This window comes from Hemitrygon akajei, chromosome 14 (genome assembly GCF_048418815.1).
Source record: "Hemitrygon akajei chromosome 14, sHemAka1.3, whole genome shotgun sequence".
Taxonomy (NCBI): Eukaryota; Metazoa; Chordata; class Chondrichthyes; order Myliobatiformes; family Dasyatidae; genus Hemitrygon; species Hemitrygon akajei.
In genome coordinates, this window is record NC_133137.1 from 11365224 (window position 1) to 11386089 (window position 20866).

Below are 20866 nucleotides of genomic sequence, written 5' to 3' on the forward strand. Positions count from 1 at the left end.
CAACACCGGCAGAGATTCTTCGTGTAGCTTAATACGAATTTTATGGTCATTCACAGTCTGCTGTATACTTCCAAGTTTCCGATTAAGCGTTTTCAGTTCAGATTTAACCAGGTCGAAGGAATTGGTGTAACGTCAAACTTGGATTCCAAGTCATCCAGTTTATCCAATTTTTCGAGTCTCTCTGACATTTGTTGAGACATTTCAGCCAACGTATCTAAAGTAACCTCTTTTCGAGAGTGTTTTCTACTCATGGTGCTCTCACCGAGATAGGTTTAAACAGCAAAGTAAGCGAATAATTTCGGAGCACGTAGCTACTGCAACCTACTCCATTACAGCCACTGGAAGTCCTCCGCTCATGAATGATCTAACATTTTTCTATTTGGGTGTTGGTTTCCAGTAAGTACATCAGGATTCCTTTCTTCTGTATCCCCTTCTCCTCACTCAAATCCAAGCACAAAATAAAAACTTCAAGTTAGGTTGGTGGAGGTAGCCTATCTAGCTGATATTCCTAACTAACTAAACTCCTCTTTCCACCTGAGATATATCATTTGATTGTTAATTGACGATAGAAAATAAGTTATGCAAAGAAAGCTATTCAAGGAGACCTTCCTTCTTTATCTCACCCTTTCTCTTACCAAACTTTTCAGAAAGGAACATAATGGAAAGTTGTCATCTCAGGTCAATCAATTTAGGCCTTGGACAAACATGGAGTTCAAGATTTTCCACTTGATTTTGAAGATAAATGCTGAACTTTTAAAAAATAAATCTATTAAATGTAGTCTTCAACAGTCAAGTGTTGCATAATTTGTACATTGTTCATACTGGGAACAGTGAATACGTGCATTTCTATTGTGTCATTTATTTTTAGCCTGCCTGGATTAACCAAACTTTACTGAAAAAGCTCTGAGTTACTTATTCAGCATTCATAATCAGCTGCTTAACTGGTTTGTAAGTTTGTCAGTGTAACTGACAAGTAAAAATGCTAAAAGTTATGAAATTGTAGAAGATGGATGTTATGAGCAATGACACATTTGTAACATCAACTTTCTTGCTCTTCTCTTGCCAGAGAGTAGTCATTTGATTTTTGTTGATCATATTTTGTCCAGTATTCAGGCAGTGACAATGCAGTTAACTTTTTCAATGCTGACAGCCAAGAATACTGTCTGTGTATTTGTGAAAATTTCTCATCCCCTTTTCACTGACTCTCAGATGGCATGAAACCATGGAGTTCTGCAATTCTTTTTGGAAATGCCTTGCCGAATATTATAAGCTTACTTGCTCATTTTACTGTTCTATCTCTAATCCGTGTTTGGCATGCATCATTTAACAATCCATCGAGGTCAAATGTGTACTGATAGTTCAAAGTCGGCATTAGAGTTCATTCTCACAATGTTTGCTAGGAGTCTTTAATCATGGAGTGGGCTTCATATAAATTTCTTCTGATGAAATGTATAAACACTGCACCTTAATTCCAAGTCAAAATTGAGCAAAGGCACTGAATTGTTCTGATCTTTTTATCTGATTTTTGAAAGAACTAGATTGAATGGAATAATTAAAGTTCTGTTCTCGATCTGGAGTAAACCTTTTGATTTGACAGTTAATCCCTTTTGGGTTTTATTCTTTTTCTAATTAAATTTGCAGATTTCTGAATTATAGTTCCCCATAATATTTTACGCTAGATCTCCCAACCCAGCATCAGCTGGAATTTAACCAGTTTTCATGTCTGGCATAGGCTTAAAATAGCAGCAACATCTTCCATTTTTCTGCATGTTGCTGTGTGCTCATGCTATGAACTCTGCTTCCAGTGGAGCAGTACAAACCTCTGGAGTCTCCCATCTGTCAGATTGGGAAACCAGCCCGTTGAAGCAGTGATTTCTCCAATTCAGAGGAACAGACTTGTCAATTGCTGGAAGAATGACAAGTGTTCATTTTAAGTTGTGAAGACTTAATTTATTTGGATCCACTTTTTGACACTTAATAAGAATTCTTGACCATGGATTTAGTTTTTAAACAGGAATCCTGTGTTGAATATTTGAAAATATCAATGACATTCAACCAACATTCAATAACATTGACAACATGGACAGTTGATGAGTCTCTGAGTGGGTTTCACCAGCCCTTTCCTGAATGTAGCAGATTGTCTGTTGTGAGTTAGCCCCCATGCTACCAGTACAAGACAAGATTGGTGCATACTTAAAGAAGCAACATGGTTCAAGGGAAAGCTGCCATTGGACAACAGATCTGTCCCAATATATTGCAAGTTTTTAATTTGACATAAGTACACAGCATTGTTACTGCAATATTCTGTAATCTACCAGTTCTCAGCAACCATATTAGCACTCCTGATCTCACAACTAATTTGAAATAAAGATCTTTCAACATCTTGCTCGTACTTTTATTTATACTGTGTTGATGTCTTTTTATTTGGGTGGTTCCTTAATGGAAAATGTTAAATATATCCTGCAGGTAAGCCATGTAGCTTAAAAAAGTGTTGATCTCCAATATTTCTTTGTAATAGTTCCCATGATTTCATTTCTGAGAACTACTTTTATTTTAAGTTGTTTTTAACACTCATTTTTATTTTTGACTTTTTTGTTCTGGCCTTGTGCTGTTTGAAAATATTCTTTAAACAAAATGCTTGATTATTGCTGAATTAGCTCTCAACCCATTTTTATTTTTCATTTGCAGGCAGAAGCTTCTAAAGCAGCGAAGTGCAACAGGCACAAACCGACCACCATCCATTTCTCAGCCTGGCTTCAATACTGGGCTTCCTTGTGCTTCCCTGCCATCATCTGCCTCCTCTAAGCACAAGACAAATGAGAAGCAGGAAAAAGGAGATAAACAGCAGAAACGGCCAATGACTCCATTTCATCATCGACTGTCATTAACAGATGAGCTTTGTATGGAACAGGATCCTACGGGACAGAAGCTTGGATTAGTTGGTATTGATGTCCCCTTGGAAATGCAAAACAATAGGAAATATGGCAAGCCAGCATCTGGGCCTCCAGGAAACCAGAGCAAGCCACTTAATTTGAATCCTATGGATTCACCACATTCTCCCATCTCTCCTCTTCCACCAACTCTTAGCCCCCAACCAAGGGGTCCAGAAGCAGAAGGTTTGGATGGAGCTCCTGTGCCCATCAATCCATTGCTGTACAGTAATGGCCTGGAACTTCAGGCAATTCCCAGCCTTGATGATAAGACTGGGCTTTTATCACAAAGACTACCACCAGTGCCAGAAGTCAGCGAGACAACTTTATATAATGGTATCACTGCACAAAATTTGGAGTCTTCAGGCAAAATCTCATGGCAGTGTTACAAAACTCTTTCCTGGGCAGAAAGAGAGTTCAGACCACCAGAACTGCACTGTGACAGATGTGATAGCAAGTTGGATAATCCAGATGGTTCAGCACTAAGACGGTAATGTTTCTATTTTAAAATTATTTGTCTTCTATTTGAATTACATTCAGAACTTTGTGGTGCTTTGAATTGGATTTTAATTTGAGTTTGATACAAATTGAATTTTGATTTGAATTTTTACAATAGAAATCATTGTTGATGGCTTTTAAAATATTGGTACATCGTATGTTGTTCTATTAATGGGCTTTGTATTAGCTGTGTCTGAGCAATAATTAGTGAATGATAAAATAAAGAAGTTAGTTGAAATGGTTAATATACATTTGAGTTGATAGTTGTAAAGCAAAATTATTATTGCATATAAATTATATTTAATAGTTTATTATTTAATATATTTATGTTTAATAGAGCAGTTAGAGGCCTTTCACATGTTCCAAATGTCTGAATTAGTGGGTAGCCCACAGATATGAATGAGTGATTGTGAAATCAGTGAGGTAGGTGGGGTTGGATTTGTAGAGTTGTGGGGCTGCAAGTATCTTCTGCCTGGTGGAAATGACATTTCTTTGTACCTTCTTTCCGCACTTCCCTTGAGCCGCAACAGTTGGGAACCAGATTGAGCCAAGTGGAGCTCAGAGCATTGAACAGACTCACTTAGTCAGTGAGATTAGCTGACTGTCTCTCTTCCCACCTTCTCGTTCTCCTCCCCATTGTTCATTTCCTATTTATGAACAGTTATGAGAAACGGGATCCTGTTATAACCTGCAGACTGCCTGTATGATCTTCCATATGTCTTACTAGGTGTAAATTTGTGTTTTATTTAGAGTATTTTTTAACTGAATTCCAAAAATGACACTATTTCAGACTTTTTTGGCTTTGCGCAAGTGCATATATGCATTTCCCACTACATAAAAAAGCAAATCCTAGTTTATTTCATTTTGCATAGTATATATTCTTTGCCTTAGTAAGTATGTAAAAAAAATTGATAAGCAATGCCTGAAAATTTTAAGTTTAATTGCCATCCACAAATTCATTTTGTCAAATGATTCTACAATAATACCAGTATCAAATTGTGCAAAGGTAATTAGTCTGTCTTTTGAGAACTAATGAGAAAACATTATGTTCTGGTTTCAACTACCTGTATTTGTTTTCAAATGTATGTGTTGTGGGGAATTCCCTTCAGGTTATTAATTGTTTAAACAGCAACCCCTAGCTTTTGAGAAAACAAAGTCAAGAAAAAACTTGCACAAAACTGAATTGATCTTTTACATTATTGATGTTGACATGAGTAATGAAGTAAACTGAGCGAATCGAAGCAAGCACAATATTTTTTTCTGTTGATTTGCCTTACAGTTCTAAGTTATATCTCATGGTTTTTTTAAAAAGCCCAAAACTCATCCAGATCATGCAGTAAGTATTGCAGTTGCCATTTAAGAATCCAGGTTTGGGACTGAGTTGGACTTGATGGTTGAAGAGCAATATTTAGACCCAAGAAATCAGCAGAAAGAATTAAAAGTAATTGAAGTTGTACTGAATCAGTGAATTCTAGTGTTAGTGGATGAATGTATGTTGGGTCAGCATTTGATTGCCCTTCTATTGATTATCTGGCAGCCTAATATCTTAACTATTTCCTTTGTCAGAGTTTTGTTTTCACATTCCCAATTTTTTTTAATATATAGTAAGCCAGATAGCTTGTGTGAGTGATCTAGGAACATGTCCTTCCTTCATCCTTTGGAGAAGCAGTTGCTCCTTTGTTGACTACCATAATATTTGAGATCAGGAACTACACGAAAATTTGTGAAGACAGATTTGACCATGCCATAATTTCATATACTACCCTGCTCTGAAGATGTAATAGTTTAAATCTTCATTTTATTTATTATTTTCATTTCATTTAATACTTTTTACATTAATGAATTTTTGATTTATTTAATATATACTTATGTTGTTCATTTGTGGATGTCAGTGTCTGCTAATAGTTGCCATAGTATGTCATACCAATTTGAAGCAACTGAGTAGCAAGCAAGATCACTTAACGGGTAGTTTAGAATCACCACACTGGAGTCAGTTATTGGTTTAAACAAGCTGCCAACAAAGACTGTTTGGAGTCTTTTCCAAGTGGTCAATAGAGGATCATTTGAGTTTCTCTAACAATTAGTTGGCATCAACAAAGTGACAATGAAATTGAGTTTTTAAAAAGAAATTTGAAGTTGTCATTGCTGGGATTGTAAAACATTCTCTGGAAACATAACCATTACATTTCCCCACGGACATTTTTGTTCCATTTTGAGTACATGTACCCATGTACTCCAAATTAAATATCATTTGTTGTGTCCTCATCCATTCACTTAAGAAGCTTGCCGGCATTCTCTTCACAACTTGCACTGTGGCCCAGCTTTGTATCATCAGCAAACTTGGATCTGTATCAAATGACTCATTTGATGGATGGCATGAACAACTGAAGCCTCGGCACAGAAACTCATAGCATCCCAGTAGTACCAGCTTCCCAACCTGATAAAGACCATTTTGATTCCTGCTGTTTTTTTTACTGTTAACCAATCCTCAATCTCATGCACTAATTTTAATAATGCCTTGTATACCATTTTATCAAAGGTTTAATGAAGTTCATTTGCACCTCATCTACTGGTTTTCCCCTTAATCTTGCACAAACACAAAATGCAAGTAAATCCAGATGTCATTCTCTTTCATACATCCATGCCAACTGTGCCCAATCCTATCAGTGTTTCTAAATATGCTGTTATCTCTGGCTTCATAATAAATTCTGACATTTTCATGCTACAAATGAAAGGCTAACTAGTCTGTCATTTCCCTGTTTTCTCTCTCCCTCCTTTCTTAAATAGTGGGTTACAATTACCGAACAGTTCTAGAACCTAGAGTTGTGGAAGAGGTCTACCAGTGCATCCACCAACTCCATAGCCACCTCCAGCAAAACCTTGATATCCAGGTTATCGGCTCCTGAATGTTTACCGGCTTACAGTCCCAATAATTTCTCTAATATTTTCTTCACTATTTATTCTCCACTATTGTCATTAGTTTTCGTTCATCTTTTTCTTTGAAAGACACCATTTTGATAAATTTCTTTGGCCTTTATTATTACCTGTATAATATAGCCTATCTCTAACTGTATGGGATTAACTTCTGCTAATCTTTCACTTTTCACTTAACTGCGGTAGCTTTTACAGCGTGATTATTCACATATTCTACTTTTCTTATCGATTTCTTTGATTTGGTCTGCTGAATTTTGAACTGTTCTCATACTTCAGGCTTGTTCCTCTTTTACCAGTATTATAAACCTTTCTCTTGATCTACTAATTTCAACTTGTCATTGTTAGTCCACTTTACCTATTATGTATTTGTTATGAACTATGTATTATTTACTTAAATGTTAGGTTTTTAAAAAATCTTAATCATTGTAATGTTTCATTTGATTGCTGTTATGGAACTTTCTTTTTAGCCTTTTTAGAACTGAGGCTATTTTAGAATCCCTGACATTTTTAAGATGACTATTAATGTTTCTCAATGGCCAACCTAATTGATTTTTTATTATCATTGTGCATAGATGCTTTACTATTTTATGGTTTGGCATTTGCATTTCATATTTCCACTTTGCCTATCTGTTTTAAAAGCATTTTACCCGATGTGAACTGTTTGATTTCTGTCTCTCTTTATACACTGTCTTTTCATTTTTAGACTTCTAGCACAACCTCATAAACGGTTCAAGGTTTCTGAAGAAAGGAGACAGGTACACATTCAGGAAATCAATTACCTGGACCCAACTAGACTAATGCAGCAGCATAGTGAAGGTCCAGGGGAACTTAATGACCCTTATACTTTTGTGGACGGTGACATTGAATACAGCTTTACTTCCATTAAAAAATTTAAATTGGGCTCCGAGAAAGATGCAACCAAGAAATCGCAACAGAATAAGGTAACATTTCAAGTGGTTCGCTGAGCTTTATATTTGCATCCAGATTGTAGAAGGACGCAAAGAATTACATTGCCTGTTGCTGATCTGTTGTATTCTCATTGTGATTGGTTTTTAACTTTCAAGTGAGACAGGAAATCCTCCTCCTGTTTTTGCTTCACAGTTTACATTGTGTTTAATACTCTGGTAATGGTTTGTGCCAGGGAAACAGATTTTATTCAAGAAAATTCATCATTTTCTTAGGGATATACTTAGTTATTTTTTATGTTTCTGATTTGTCCATATTTCCATGGTCTGGTTACTTATGCAAAGGTAGAAAAGTAAGGATAGTACAAAAAAATCTATTTGATTGGAAAGTGAACTTTAAACATTTCAACTGTTGATTTACATGAATAACACCTGCCTTTTATTTTAGTCACACTAATAAACTAAAATATATTTGCACAATTTAATGGATTGCAATGAGGATAACTGAGAGCAAAAAAATTAATTGCTGGCTTGGCCTTAAGGTCCAGATACAAATATGAATGGAGAAGGGAGCAAGAATTATTTTTATCATTCTAGTTTGGCTTTCACTGCTGTAGATTTCAATATGATGATAAAATCATCTTATTTTAATTGGTATTGAGCATGTAACCACGTTTATTCCTAATATTGATTCTTCAAAAATCGCTTTTTTTTAGATATCTTTTCTCAAGATATAGTGAAGAAAATAGTTTCATGTTTTTCCAAAGATCAAATATTTTGGAAGGTTTTCTTCAACATATACTTAAAGTCCATAGGATATGCTTCTACAGATTAGTTAAATCTTTTTGGCAAATAAATATAATTATTTTTAAAGAATATTTTCTAAGGTTCCAGATGAGTATTCCACAGAACTGAGATTGCTGGGAAATTTTAGTTGCAAGCACCTGAAGGGTCCTTTACTTTATGCTTGTAACATGAAAGGGGTTAAACTACAAATATAAATGATTAATGATTGTCCATCTGAAGCATTAATATGAATAGGCCAATAAATCACAAAGATTTTGAATGTAGTTGATCAGTTTCACACTGAAATTTGGATATCTGCTTAATAATAGGGGATATCAAATGGAAATTTATAATTATTATGTTTTGATCCAGGTGTCACTGTAGGTTATTCATATGTGTTGATGGACTCTGAAGTTATTGGGAAATGTAAAAATGAAATTTCTCACTAATTATAAATCATAGCTGCATATGGGACAGTCTGGTAATACTGTTTTGAATCTCTTCCATGTATGCAAGTTTATAAATAATGTGCCAAGTGGAACAGAATTTTTGATTGCCACTGGCATATTTAAATTTGGCTATGAACACAAAAATATAATATGTTCCAAATAAGTATTATTGTATCTTGCAGAAATTAATTATTGCATTGTTTCAATTTAGTAAGCAAAAAATTGTATTGATTCCAAAAGATAAATACTGGAGGAAAGTATGAAAAAATTCAGAAAACTTAACTTGTTTCTGAAGTCCATGTGATAACACCTGCAGAAATAAAAAGGCTTGGAAAATAAAATGTATTGCAAAGTTTGTCTTGACAAAGTGGGATAAAAATTAGCACTGATCTATTTATGTCAATGCTTAATTTATATATCTTGCAGACCAGTCTAAGATATTTCAGGATTCACTGTTTTTGTTTTCAGCTAGAAGATGGATTTGGTACTAGGGAAGCTGCACCTACGCATGCCACACAGTTGCCGGATGGAAAAGATGCCATGTCTATTTTTAGCACTGCTCCAAAATCAGGTATCCTCCAATCCTGGTGTCATTGTTGAGAAAAACAAGATACAGAAATACACAGAGACATAGACAGGGACACGCACACAAACAGACAAGTGTGCTACTATAAAGTTCTGAGAGCAAGTATACACTCACACTTCTGGCATTCTGAGAGATACTTTCTGCATTACCAAGCTCAATAGCTACGTTACACTAATGTAGGTAGCCACCCTCAGTTGTAAGTGCCAAACAGTTGACTATGCATGGCCCTCTCCCTCACCTCACATCCCAAACAGTAAATAACTAGGTATCATAACAGATGATCTTGTCCTACTAAAATATTTAGTGCTTTCTGGTAGCTGATCCTTTTGAGATGCACCTTAGCTTACCCCTCTAGCTCACTGCCATGTTCTTGATTACTTTTTTGATCTTGTGGTCATTGGCACAAACAGATTTAAATATGAAATACTAAACTTAAAAAAAATGCTTACTTGCACTGCTGTGGTCGCTGGTTACATAATGGGTCACAAACATATTTGGGATAAGCCCTCATCTGTTGTGACTGGAAGTTGGTAGATGCGAAAAGGTCACTAATAATCACAACAAGCATTCATTCTCTTGGAGACCTTCTTGGTAGAATTTCTGTGAACTCAAAATGCACCTTTTTATTGAAGTACAATTCACAATTGAACTACACATTTACAGTGGGAGTACACTAAATCAGTGGTCCCCAACCACTGGGCCGCAAGGCATGTGCTACCGGGCTGCGAGGAAACAATATGATTTGTCTATATGAAACGTTATGAGTCAGCTGCACCTGTCCTCATTCCCTGTCACGCCCACTGTTGAACTTGAACGCACGTGAGGTCATTACCCACGTGAGGTCATCTGTCACCTAAATCGCACCTCGCGCCAGGAATCACTAGTTGGCCTCAGATAACTGGATGCCCCGTGCAGCCAGCGAAAAGTGCCGTTGCTACTGGTCTGGAGCACGGACAGATGGGCTGCGCCTCTAAACCTGTTTAGCACACTGAATGTTCGTGGGGAACCCAGTGCTAAAATATTCGCAGACAACATAATTCGGGCTCAAGGTTTCGTAAGCAGCAGAGCAGCTACCTCGCTGCGATCTACTAAAAGTCATCCCTCGAGGCAAACCTTTGTCAGCCGATAGATCCTCCCTACCTACAAGGGAGGCAGGCACGTGCCCTGTCGCACTCCTCGGTCAGTCGCTCTCTCTGGACTGCGACCGCCGCGACTTTTACCATGTCCTCTCACTGGTGTGTTGCAATGATTTTATATGTTCATATGAGGAAAAGGTGCGCTGTGTGTTTAATATCCAAACGTTACTTAAAATGTTATGATGCTATTGACTTATAAGTGAGTTATAATTATCACTATGTTCATGCGAGGAAAATATGCACTGTGTGTTTAATATTAAATTTGTTAGATAAACCCTTTTGGAAACAAAATTGAGTGTATTAGCCATTTATAAGTGACTTATAGTTGACATCACCTATATTCCAGCCGTAATTAACACACACACCAACCCCCCCCCCCACCGTCGGCCAGTCCGCAAGAATATTGTCAATATTAAACCGGTCTGCAGTGTAAAAAAGGTTGGTGACCCCTGCACTAAGTGACAAGATGTCTCTGAATGTTCAGATACATTTGTTGGGACGAAGTAATTCCCATTGGTGTTCTAAAAGCTTCTGTAGACAAAGAATCCAGGCACCCAAAATTAGTGTTGTGAGGGGTGACTGCCAGGTTACACAAAAATAACAATTATTGGTAGACAGCATATATGACTATGACAGAGTTTAATGTGCTAAATGACAAAATATGTCTGGCCTGGAAGATCTCAGTCAAAATGATACTAAATAAGTGTTTGATGGTTGGTTTGAATGAAGCTTAATTAACATATTCCTGTTACCTTACATTTGGTTGATGAAAATGAGAACCACCTTATGGTCATGTCAGTTTGCAAACCATTTCTTCTGATTGGTCTCCTGCCATGGACCAATAGTCTGTGCTCTATAGACATTACTGTTTGTTTACAATGATACCATTTTAATTTCAATTTGTAATTTGTATTTGAACTGTTTTTCTTTGATGACATACTGCATATGCCGGAACCTGGAGCAGTAAAATGCTGAAGCAACTCAGTGAGTGAGGTAATATGTATGGAGGAAAATAAACAGTCAACATTTTTGGTCAGGTCCTTCATCTGGGCTTGCATGAAGGACCTGAACCCAAACATCACTTTCTCAACACCTCCATGGATGTTGCCTTTCCTCTGGCAGCATTGTTTATTTGAATACTGATTCTCATTTGTGTTAATGCCTCCTGTCAGCTTTATACCATAAGCTCCTGAATAATCCCTAACAGAATGCACTTATTCTGATGTCACTCTTGAAAAGCGCACAATTTTTTTTTTAAAAAACTGGACATGCTGACTTGTTTAGCAAGGAAAATAATTCTAGTATATGGATTGTCTGTTCTTTAGAAACTCGGCAATCTCCAACCGGGCGGACGGTACCTGCAAGCCTCACTAGGGAAACTGATCTGGTGGTGTCTTTGAATGACCTGGACAATCTTTTTGACAACTCTGATGATGAGGAGAATGGAGTAAGTGAATTTACACTTAAAACATGAACCAAGTTCTCAGCAATTGGATACTTGTGATAATTTTAAGTTGCTGCTTGTTTATGATGTTGGTCTATTTAACTGGACTTTGACCTTAATAAATTTGTAGGTATATGACAGAATTGTGTGTTAGTTGCAGATACTAATTGATCCACTAATTAGGGTTATTGAAACTTACTGTGACCACCCACAAAGAAAAAGTAGTTGCAAGGCTTTGCATTACAGCTTTCAAGTTAAGTACTTGGTTGTGTTCATAATTAGCTTGATTCCATTATTATAATGGAAATGAATTTAAATTTTATTTATCTCCTTCAATTTAAATTGTTACAAACATAATATTTTATTGCTCATAGTGCTTTATTTTAATTGTTTTCCAAGCAATAAATTGTTTTGATCAGAACATTAAATAGGCTATTAAAATTTGATCAGTGTCGCATCCAATAGTGTTATTACTTTTTTCAGAGGATTTTTTTTAAATTGTTGGCTTTATTGAAATGTTTACATTTTTATGATTGTGGCTTTGCACTTTGTATTTATTGCCATTTTTTATACCAGAAAATCCCCAGTCATCAAACTGATTGGCATTGGAATTTTTCTTGCTTTATATTGACATTGTTTTTAATTAGAGAATAATAAATCTCTGGACATAACCTGCATAAAATTTGTCAAGTAGAAGAAAATAATGGAAGCACTCAGCAGATTTTTCATGCAAAGAAAACCAATTTACCTATTGTATAGCTGTTCGTCCTCTCTGAGAAGATCTTTATCCTAGTTATTAATTACAGCTTGTTTTCATACTGTCAGAACTTAAGGAAACAAGGCAGCACTTTGGTGGATTTTCTGATTTAAGTGGGCATATTACTGCCAGGTTTTATTAGTTTATCATCCCACGTTATAGGTACAGTGGAGCTTTTGCATGCATCTAGACAGGCCATTTCATCTGTGCATTGAAATAGTACAAGGGGAGACAACAGAATGCAGAATAACGTGCTGCAATTATAGAAAAAGCATAGTGCTAGGTAACAGTAAGGAACAGGCAAATAATGAAGTACATTTTGAGGACAAGAGTCTTTTCCTGATGGATTTCTGCCATTACAGTTAACATGGATTTCCATCTAATCCATGTTTTCCAAATTGTCCTGTTCGTTTCATAGCTCTAAATGTTTATCTACTTTGAGGCAACCTTGAAAAGAACTGCACTTCAAAACCAGATATTTCAATATTGAGAGTGAAAAATAAATTCTCAAAAATAATTATTTTAAAATTTGAATATTTAGTCATAGGGCCTCAGACTAAATAAAATTGTGTGATGTTTGGGAGAGTTAGAAGGGATGGAAGAAGGTGGAAAAATTTTTTCTGAAATTCGCCCATCTTTAACTTATTCAGCAATTAACTGGTTTTCTTGTTTACATGGTAAAAATTCAAATTGATTTAAAAAAAAGTTTTAAATTTATAATTAATCTATTATCTCTGATATTTGCAGACGGCTTCTCCAACACGATCTAAACCAGCAAATGCAGGGTCAGAAGATCGGACAGTTGGCAAAGATGTGAAGACTGCAGGGCCTTATCCTCCAAGTATGCATTTTAGCAGACTGTCAATATTTTTGATGTTCTGGTCCTGTGAATATTGCAGATTTATTGAAGGGAGGATTGGGCTATATTAGTTAACACAATTACAAAAATTCATTATTTACTAATATTTACAATATTTAGAAGACCCAATAGTTAGGAAACTTTTTTGTAATTTGGATAGTGAGGAGAAAGAAATGGTTAATAATTTAGAGTGCGCATAAAAGTGGACTATATCCAGTGTCCTGATGAAGGGTCTCAGCCCGAAGCGTCAACAGTGCTTCTCTGTATAGATGCTGCCTGGCCTGCTGTGTTCCACCAGCATTTTGTGTGTGTTGTTATATCTAGTGTGTGTTTCTTTTCAGCTGTTGCTGATCTGCAAAGAATGTTTCCAACCCCTCCATCTCTGGAACAACATCCGGCATTCTCTCCAGTAATGAACTACAAAGATGGTGTTAATTCTGAGATGGTTGCAGGGATTAACAGTGTGGAAAATCCAGTGAGCAGTGTAACTACAGCCCAGTTCACTGAATTCAAAATGGAGGTGGAAGATGGATTGGGCAGCCCTAAGCCTGAAGAACTAACAGTTAGTAAAAACAAAAGATGCTTTTCTAAAGTAAAGTTTCTATTGAAATTGCTGTTGTGTTACCTTTTAAAGCACGTTTCATTTTTTGTATCAGTATTTCAAAAAATATTTAAATAGTAAGTTACTTTGTTCTTTTGGTTGCAAGAAATGGATTTCAAACATATTGGTTTATTTGATGCTCTATTTCAGGATTTCTCTTTTGTACACAAACCACCAAAGGCAAAAGCTTTTGTTGGGTCTTCAATGTTCGCACCACTGAAGGCAGTACCCAGTCAATGCCTTGCCCCTCTGAAAATACCAGATGCCTGCATATACAGACCATCATGGGCTGTTCCTCCTAAAATTGAACAGTTGCCTGTACCATCATCTGCTTCATTAATTCGAGATGGATATGTGTAAGTCCCAAGAAAGCATGTTGTTTCAATTATACCTGTTGGAATCATGCATTATCAAAAATATCTCTGTGCAATCATGCATGCTATAAAAGTACTTGTTACATGTTAAGTTAACAAAATATTTTTAACTTTAGAAGCTCAAGTTTGAAACGATTGAAGTACTGTACAAATAAAAGTACAATTCTGTATTTCAAGTTGTCATAAATTGTTTTTAATTAGTAGTGGATGGAGTTGTATTCAAATATCTACCTTTATTGGCCTATCTTACCAAGTTAGATGTGACAATATTCAATTGCCTCTTTAATAGTTGTTTCCCTACATGATTCTTTTTATGTGAGCATATTTGCACTTTACATCCTTAAAAATTAAGCATTGAAAATGTATTTACACCATTATTGCTTATACTGTAAGGTATTTTAGAAATGTAAACAAATGGAGTAAGTTCAGAAATTATTAATTATACTGTTAGAAAAAGCTCTTTTTTTAATACTTTAACAATGTGGTTGTTTTTCTCATACATGTTTTGAGACCAACTGTTTATCTTACAGCAACGTGCCTAGTGTTGGGAGTCTGACAGAAGATTATATACAGATGAGCACTCCTCAGATGAGCACACCATTGGCAGTAAGCAGTACTGCACCTGCAAGTAACAGCGGTGCTGGTATATTGCCATCTCCAGCAACCCCACGCTTTTCTGTCCCTACACCTCGTACACCAAGAACACCAAGGACTCCTCGCGGTGCTGGGACTGCCAGTGGGCAGGGTTCAGTAAAATACGACAGTGCTGATCTCTGCTCTCCTGCCTCAACACCCTCAACAACGCGACCATTGAACTCAGTAGAGCCAGCTACCATACAGTCAATTCCAGAAGCGCACAGCTTGTATGTGACACTAATCTTATCAGATTCAGTGATGAATTTCTTCAAGGATCGTAACTTCGATAGCTGCTGTATCTGCGTTTGTGATACCAAAGGGGCAGATGTTGATTTATACATCCCAGATCCAACCAACGAAGCTCAGAATTCGTGCACCTGTGGATTTAGTGCTGTGGTAAATCGCAGGCTTGGATATAATGCAGGTCTTTTTCTTGAAGATGAATTTGATATTTTTGGAAGGACCTCTGAAATTGGTCAAGCTGCAGAAAGACGGTTGATACTGTGTAGGAATTCTATAGAACCACAAGGGTTTGATGGGTCTAAGAGGCCACATGACCCAACATCAAGCTTAATTTTTCTCATACAGGACCAATGTACAAGACCTTTCACTTCTCTAAGTTCTTTGGATTACATTTCCTTGGATAGATCAGCACTTCAATCAGCAAACTGGAACTATGACAAGCTGAGAGCCGATAGCAGCGATTCTTGCACAGAGTGTTTCAATGCCCTGGAGCAGGGTCGGCAGTATGTGGATAATCCTTCAGGTGGAAGATTAGATGAAACACTAATTAGAAGTGGAAGTTTACACCCATGGCCCAATAGTAACGGTAAGTCCTTTGCAATAAAGTTATAATATGATAAATGTGCATTATTTTGTCAGAAATTGCTGTTAACCATCTTCTGCACTGAGTCAACAAGGCTTTTATGGCATTTTTGTGCTTCCTTTGTTAATTATTAAAATTGCCTCTTTTCCTAAGAAATGGAAGCATACCTCTATAAGAAGAAACTTCTATAAGAAGGAATGATTTAAATGGAAACATTTAAATATTTATATTTTTATTTTAAACGTTTTGGATATAATTTGTCAGACCAAATCTGAAGTACTATATATATGGATTTCCTCTCATTTGAAGAGTGAAGCAGTTGCATTGAAGGCAGTTCAGAAAGAGCACACTAGATTTTTTTCCTGGGGTGAAGCAGTTTTTTTTGAGTAATGTCTTAGAAGTAGTATCCCTGTTCATCGGAGTTTAGACCAATGGGAAGTGATTTCCTGGAAGTGTGAAAAAATGTTGAGGGCTTGATGAGGATAGGTACATAACGGTGGTTATTCTTTGTGTAAGTGATGCGAGCAGGCATGCTTTCAGAATAAAGGATCTCCTGTTTAAGGCAGATGAGGAATAACTTTCAGAAGCTCATGAATCTTTAGAATTCTGTAATGCTGAGAGCTGTTGACATTGAACATATTTAATAACAGAACATAAGAGCTAGGATAAACCATTTGCTCTCTCGTGCATGCTATTCAAGGAGATTACAACTGACCTTTGTCTCAGTGCCACTTTCCTGCTCTATCTCAGGTTCCTTTAATATCAAAACAGCAATGCTTCTTTTGAATTTACTTGGTACTTGATCATCCACAGCCTCCTCGGGTAGAGAATTCCAAAAATTCACAACTTTGAGTGAATGTTTCTTTCCATCTTATTTCTGAGTAGCCAAACTTTTATTTGAAGACTGACTATGGATTCTAGATACCGAAGTCTGGAGAAATCTTTTCCCTGATTTGCCTTCTGAAGCCCTATAAGAATGTTGTGCTTCATTGAGATCTCCTCTCTTAATCAGAAACAGGTTTATTATCACTGACATATATTGTGAAATGTTTTGCTGCAGCAGTACAGTGGCCTACATAAAAAAGTTACTGTAGTTATAAATACAAAAATAAGTACGTAGTGTTGTGTGAATAAAGTCACTGGACAAAATTACTGGTGGATACAGAGCAGCTTCTTTATTTGACAAAAACAAGGTACAGCAGGCATCATATGGAGATACTTTCAGTCAAAAGGTCTGCTGGCCCTACGTGGTGGCTGGATATTTTCTGTGCCAAGCATCAAAGGATAACTCCATATTTACATGTTTGGACAATGCTTTTTTTGAAACTGCATACAACCTTCTCACCTCCTGATTCACATCCATACCACAGACATCCAAATAAATCTTAATCAGCAATGTTGGACTGGGATTCATGACTTTTAGGAACCCATTGTTCACAGCTGCACTCCGAATTAAATGCACAATACATTTTCAGATGTGAAGACTGGTAGCCAAAGTCAATTGCTAAATGTATATGTCCTAAACCCCAAAATCACTCTAAAACACAGTACAAAAAGAGAGCAAAATAACGAGGTCTTGTTCATGTATTCATGGACCATTCAGAAATCTGAGAGGAAAATTGCCTAAAATGTTAAATGTGCGTCTTCAGTCTCCTGAACCACCTCCTTGATGGTAGTACATGTTGAATATCCCTTATCTGAAATTTCAAAATCTGAAAGTCTCCAAAATCTGAATTTTTTTTTGAGCACTGACATGACATCACAAACAGAAAATCCCGCATGGTACTGGGAAAGTTCCTAGGTAATGTACAGGTCTACGTGCATCACATGGTTCTGTTAAACGACCTGACTTACGTAATGAACAGAAGTTAATTAAAGCATAGAAAAACACCGCATAAAGCAAAAAAAAAGATATCGAATGTGTATTGAAAGAGTGGATTCATCAGCCTCGGAGTGAATATATGCTGCTTAATTGTATGCCGATCATAAAAGAAGCATAGATTTATCACAATGAATTGAAAATTGAAGGTAATTGTGAATATTCAGCAGGCTGGTTGCAGAAATTTATGAAAAGGCATGGCATTAAATTTTAAAGTATTTGCAGATACAATGTATCTGTTGATCACAAAGCAGCAGAGAAATTCATTGATGAGTTTGCCAAGATCATCGCTGATTAAAATCTAACACCAAAACAGGTCTACAATGCTGATTCTTTTTACACCTTACATAAAACCTAAGAAAATGTAAAATACAAATTGTGTACTGTAACCTAATGGTATCCATCGTAGGTAGAGACTGAAAGCCTGCTGTTCTTTGTTGTCGTTCAACAACTGTTGTTCTGCTTTTATAACCCAGCACACATTACCGTAGATTCCGGACTACAGAGCGCACCTGATTAAAAGCCGCTGGCTCTAATTTTAGAAATAAAATCAATTTTTTAATTGTAAAGGCCGCACCGGATTTTCGGCCGCAGGTGTCCCACGTTGTAATATGAGATATTTACACAGAAAGATATTACATGTGAGGATTTTTTTAACTTTTAATTAAATCCATATGGTAACAAAAACAAATACATATTGCAAATGCTTTTTTTCGAACCGTGCCCGTAACGCGGCTACTTTTAAATACGTTGCGTATACTTCTTTACTGAACAACATTCCAATATCTCCTAACGACTGGTAAAAAATATATATACTGCAGCCTACCAGGAAAAGTTATTGATCATCTTTAACTTAAAAGCAGCGTTCGCTCAGATCCAAAGCCGCTCGCGTAATGCGCTCCCTCCCTCCGTTCCGTTTCATCGCAAACCGGCATTTTCCCACAAGACACCGCGAAACCGGGTGTGACGTCATAGCATCCCGCGATGTAGTACAGAAAACAAATATACCGGTAGTTAAAACTCTTCTAACTTTAACTAGAAAATGAATTACTAAGCGAAAATATTATAAACTAAGTAACTGCCATAAGGCAGCACAATGCTTCGAGTGTTTTCCATGTTGATGAGGGTGAGTACAAATGACTGATTTACAATAATTTAATTGTGAAAGTGCGCTTGATTTATCGTACAATTTCATTGGACCTCTGTGAACTACTCATCAATTTTATTGGTCTACTGTTATGAGGCAAAATGTTTACGAGGCGGCATGAAAAAAAACCATGTATTAGCCGCTCCGGATTATAGGCCGCAAAGTTCAAAGCTGTTCAAAATGTGGGAAAAAAGTAGCGGCTTAAAATCCGGAATCTACGGTATATTTTCATTAATGGAGTAGTCTAATTGTTTTTACTGTTGAGTGCATGTGTGTGATGAACGAGTGTAAGACAAAGACTGCTTACCTGTAGCATATAACTTCTGAGTCAGAAATGATGGCAATCCCAAGCTTTCTCATTATTACAAACTCTGAAATACGGAACACTTCTGGCCTGAAGCATTTCGGATAAGGTCTACTCAACCTGTAATGAAAAGAGGGCATGTTGTGAATGGTGACTGTCCTTAATGATCGATGCTGCCACCTTCAGGTACAGGTTTCCCCCGCAATCCGAAAGTAGAGAGTTCTTATGAAACCGTTCGTAAGCCAAAATGCCGTAAAGCGAAGAAGCAATTACCATTAATTTATATAGGAACAATTTTTGAGCATTCCCAGACCCAAAAAAATAACCTACCAAATAACACATAAAACCTAACATATAGTAAAAGCAGGAATGGTATGATAAATATACACCCTATATAAAGTAGAAATATTGTATGTACGGTGTAGTTTCACTTATCAAACTCCGGAAGACAGCGAGCCAAAATCGTTCTGGAGAAAAAAAATTGGCACGTACACGCCTACACACGTACATGCATATGTATGTTCATGCGTGTACACGCATGACAAACAACTGCCCGCACAAGGCTTCACAGTTATTGTAGTCTTTCTTGGGGAAAACACACATATAAAGTGGACGTCTTTTCTCGTAAAAGCGAAAATCCTCTTTGGTTAGTGAACACAGGTACTAATGGAGGTCTTTCGTAACAATGAGCTGTCGTAAATCGAACGTTTGAAAAACGGGACCACCTATACTGCCTTTTGAAGATGTGCTCAGTGGCGGGGAGGTTAGTGGCTATGATGGAGTTGGCTGAGTTTACAGCTTTTTTCCCGATCCTATGCATTGGACCAGGCAGCGATGCAATCGGTCAGAATGCTCTCCACCGTACATCTATAAAAATTTACTACTTTTTGACATACCAAATTTCTTCAAACTCTCAATGAAGTCTAGCTGCTGGCATGCCTTCTTTGTGATTGTATCAGTATGATGATATTGATCTACCTAGAATAGAACATCTGAAATGTTGATATCTAAACAGATGTAGGTCCAGTCAACTTAATATCTCTTCCAATGAAAACAAACATCCTGGAAATCAATCCAGGGCAGATGTTGGTTTTCGCATGCCAGATCCAATCAGTGAAGCCTTCACTGCAATTTTTCTTTTGTATCTATATCCTTCCTTGGGCAGAGCAATCAGATCTGTACACAATATCATTATATTCTTTCAGACAAAAAGTATTAAGACCAAGATCAGCAGTCATCTTGTTGAATGATGGAGCAAGCTTCCTCTACTATTGCATTCTTATCCTTTTCACTTAACTGGGGCATTTTAGATTCATCAGATTAGTTTTCAGATAAGTTACATTGAACAGCTTACTGAGGGATGAAGCAATACCTTAGGGTTACCAGTTATTTATAATCTTTCCTCCACACGTTCTTAAACTTGAATTGGTGTTTTCCCCCACTTACAACCATGTGCGCAACGTTGCAAGCTTCTGAAATTGTGAATCTATACCATCGTTCACTAGGAAAATATCATGAAAGGCAGTGATGCTAATGTAACACACACAAAATCCAGGAGGAACTTAGCATAATGCTGTCAGACAGCATCTATGATGGGAATAAACAGTTGACATTTTGAGACCCTTCAGGACTGGAAAGGAAGGGGAAGATGTCAGAATAAGAAGATGGGGTAGGCAGAGGAGTACAAACTGGCATATGGTAGGTGAAACCAGATCAGGGGGGTGGGGAGGTGGGAAAGAAATATGAAGCAAGAAGCTGGGAAGTGATAAGTGGAAGAAGGAAAATGATAGGAGAGGAAGTGGATAATGAGAGAAA

The 20866-nt window shown here is 36.8% G+C and overlaps 1 protein-coding gene across 2 annotated transcripts in view; it reads left to right on the top strand.

Moving 5' to 3' along the window:
* LOC140738295 (mediator of RNA polymerase II transcription subunit 13-like) overlaps nt 1-20866 on the top strand; it is a 207360-nt gene that overhangs the window by 158681 nt on the left and 27813 nt on the right. For both annotated transcript variants that reach the window (XM_073065473.1, XM_073065474.1), the window contains exons 10-17: nt 2689-3420; nt 7066-7303; nt 8971-9073; nt 11550-11671; nt 13173-13266; nt 13626-13846; nt 14036-14241; nt 14790-15724. In XM_073065473.1, the coding sequence (XP_072921574.1) occupies nt 2689-3420; nt 7066-7303; nt 8971-9073; nt 11550-11671; nt 13173-13266; nt 13626-13846; nt 14036-14241; nt 14790-15724 (2651 nt within the window). The remainder of the gene's footprint in view (nt 1-2688; nt 3421-7065; nt 7304-8970; nt 9074-11549; nt 11672-13172; nt 13267-13625; nt 13847-14035; nt 14242-14789; nt 15725-20866) is intronic.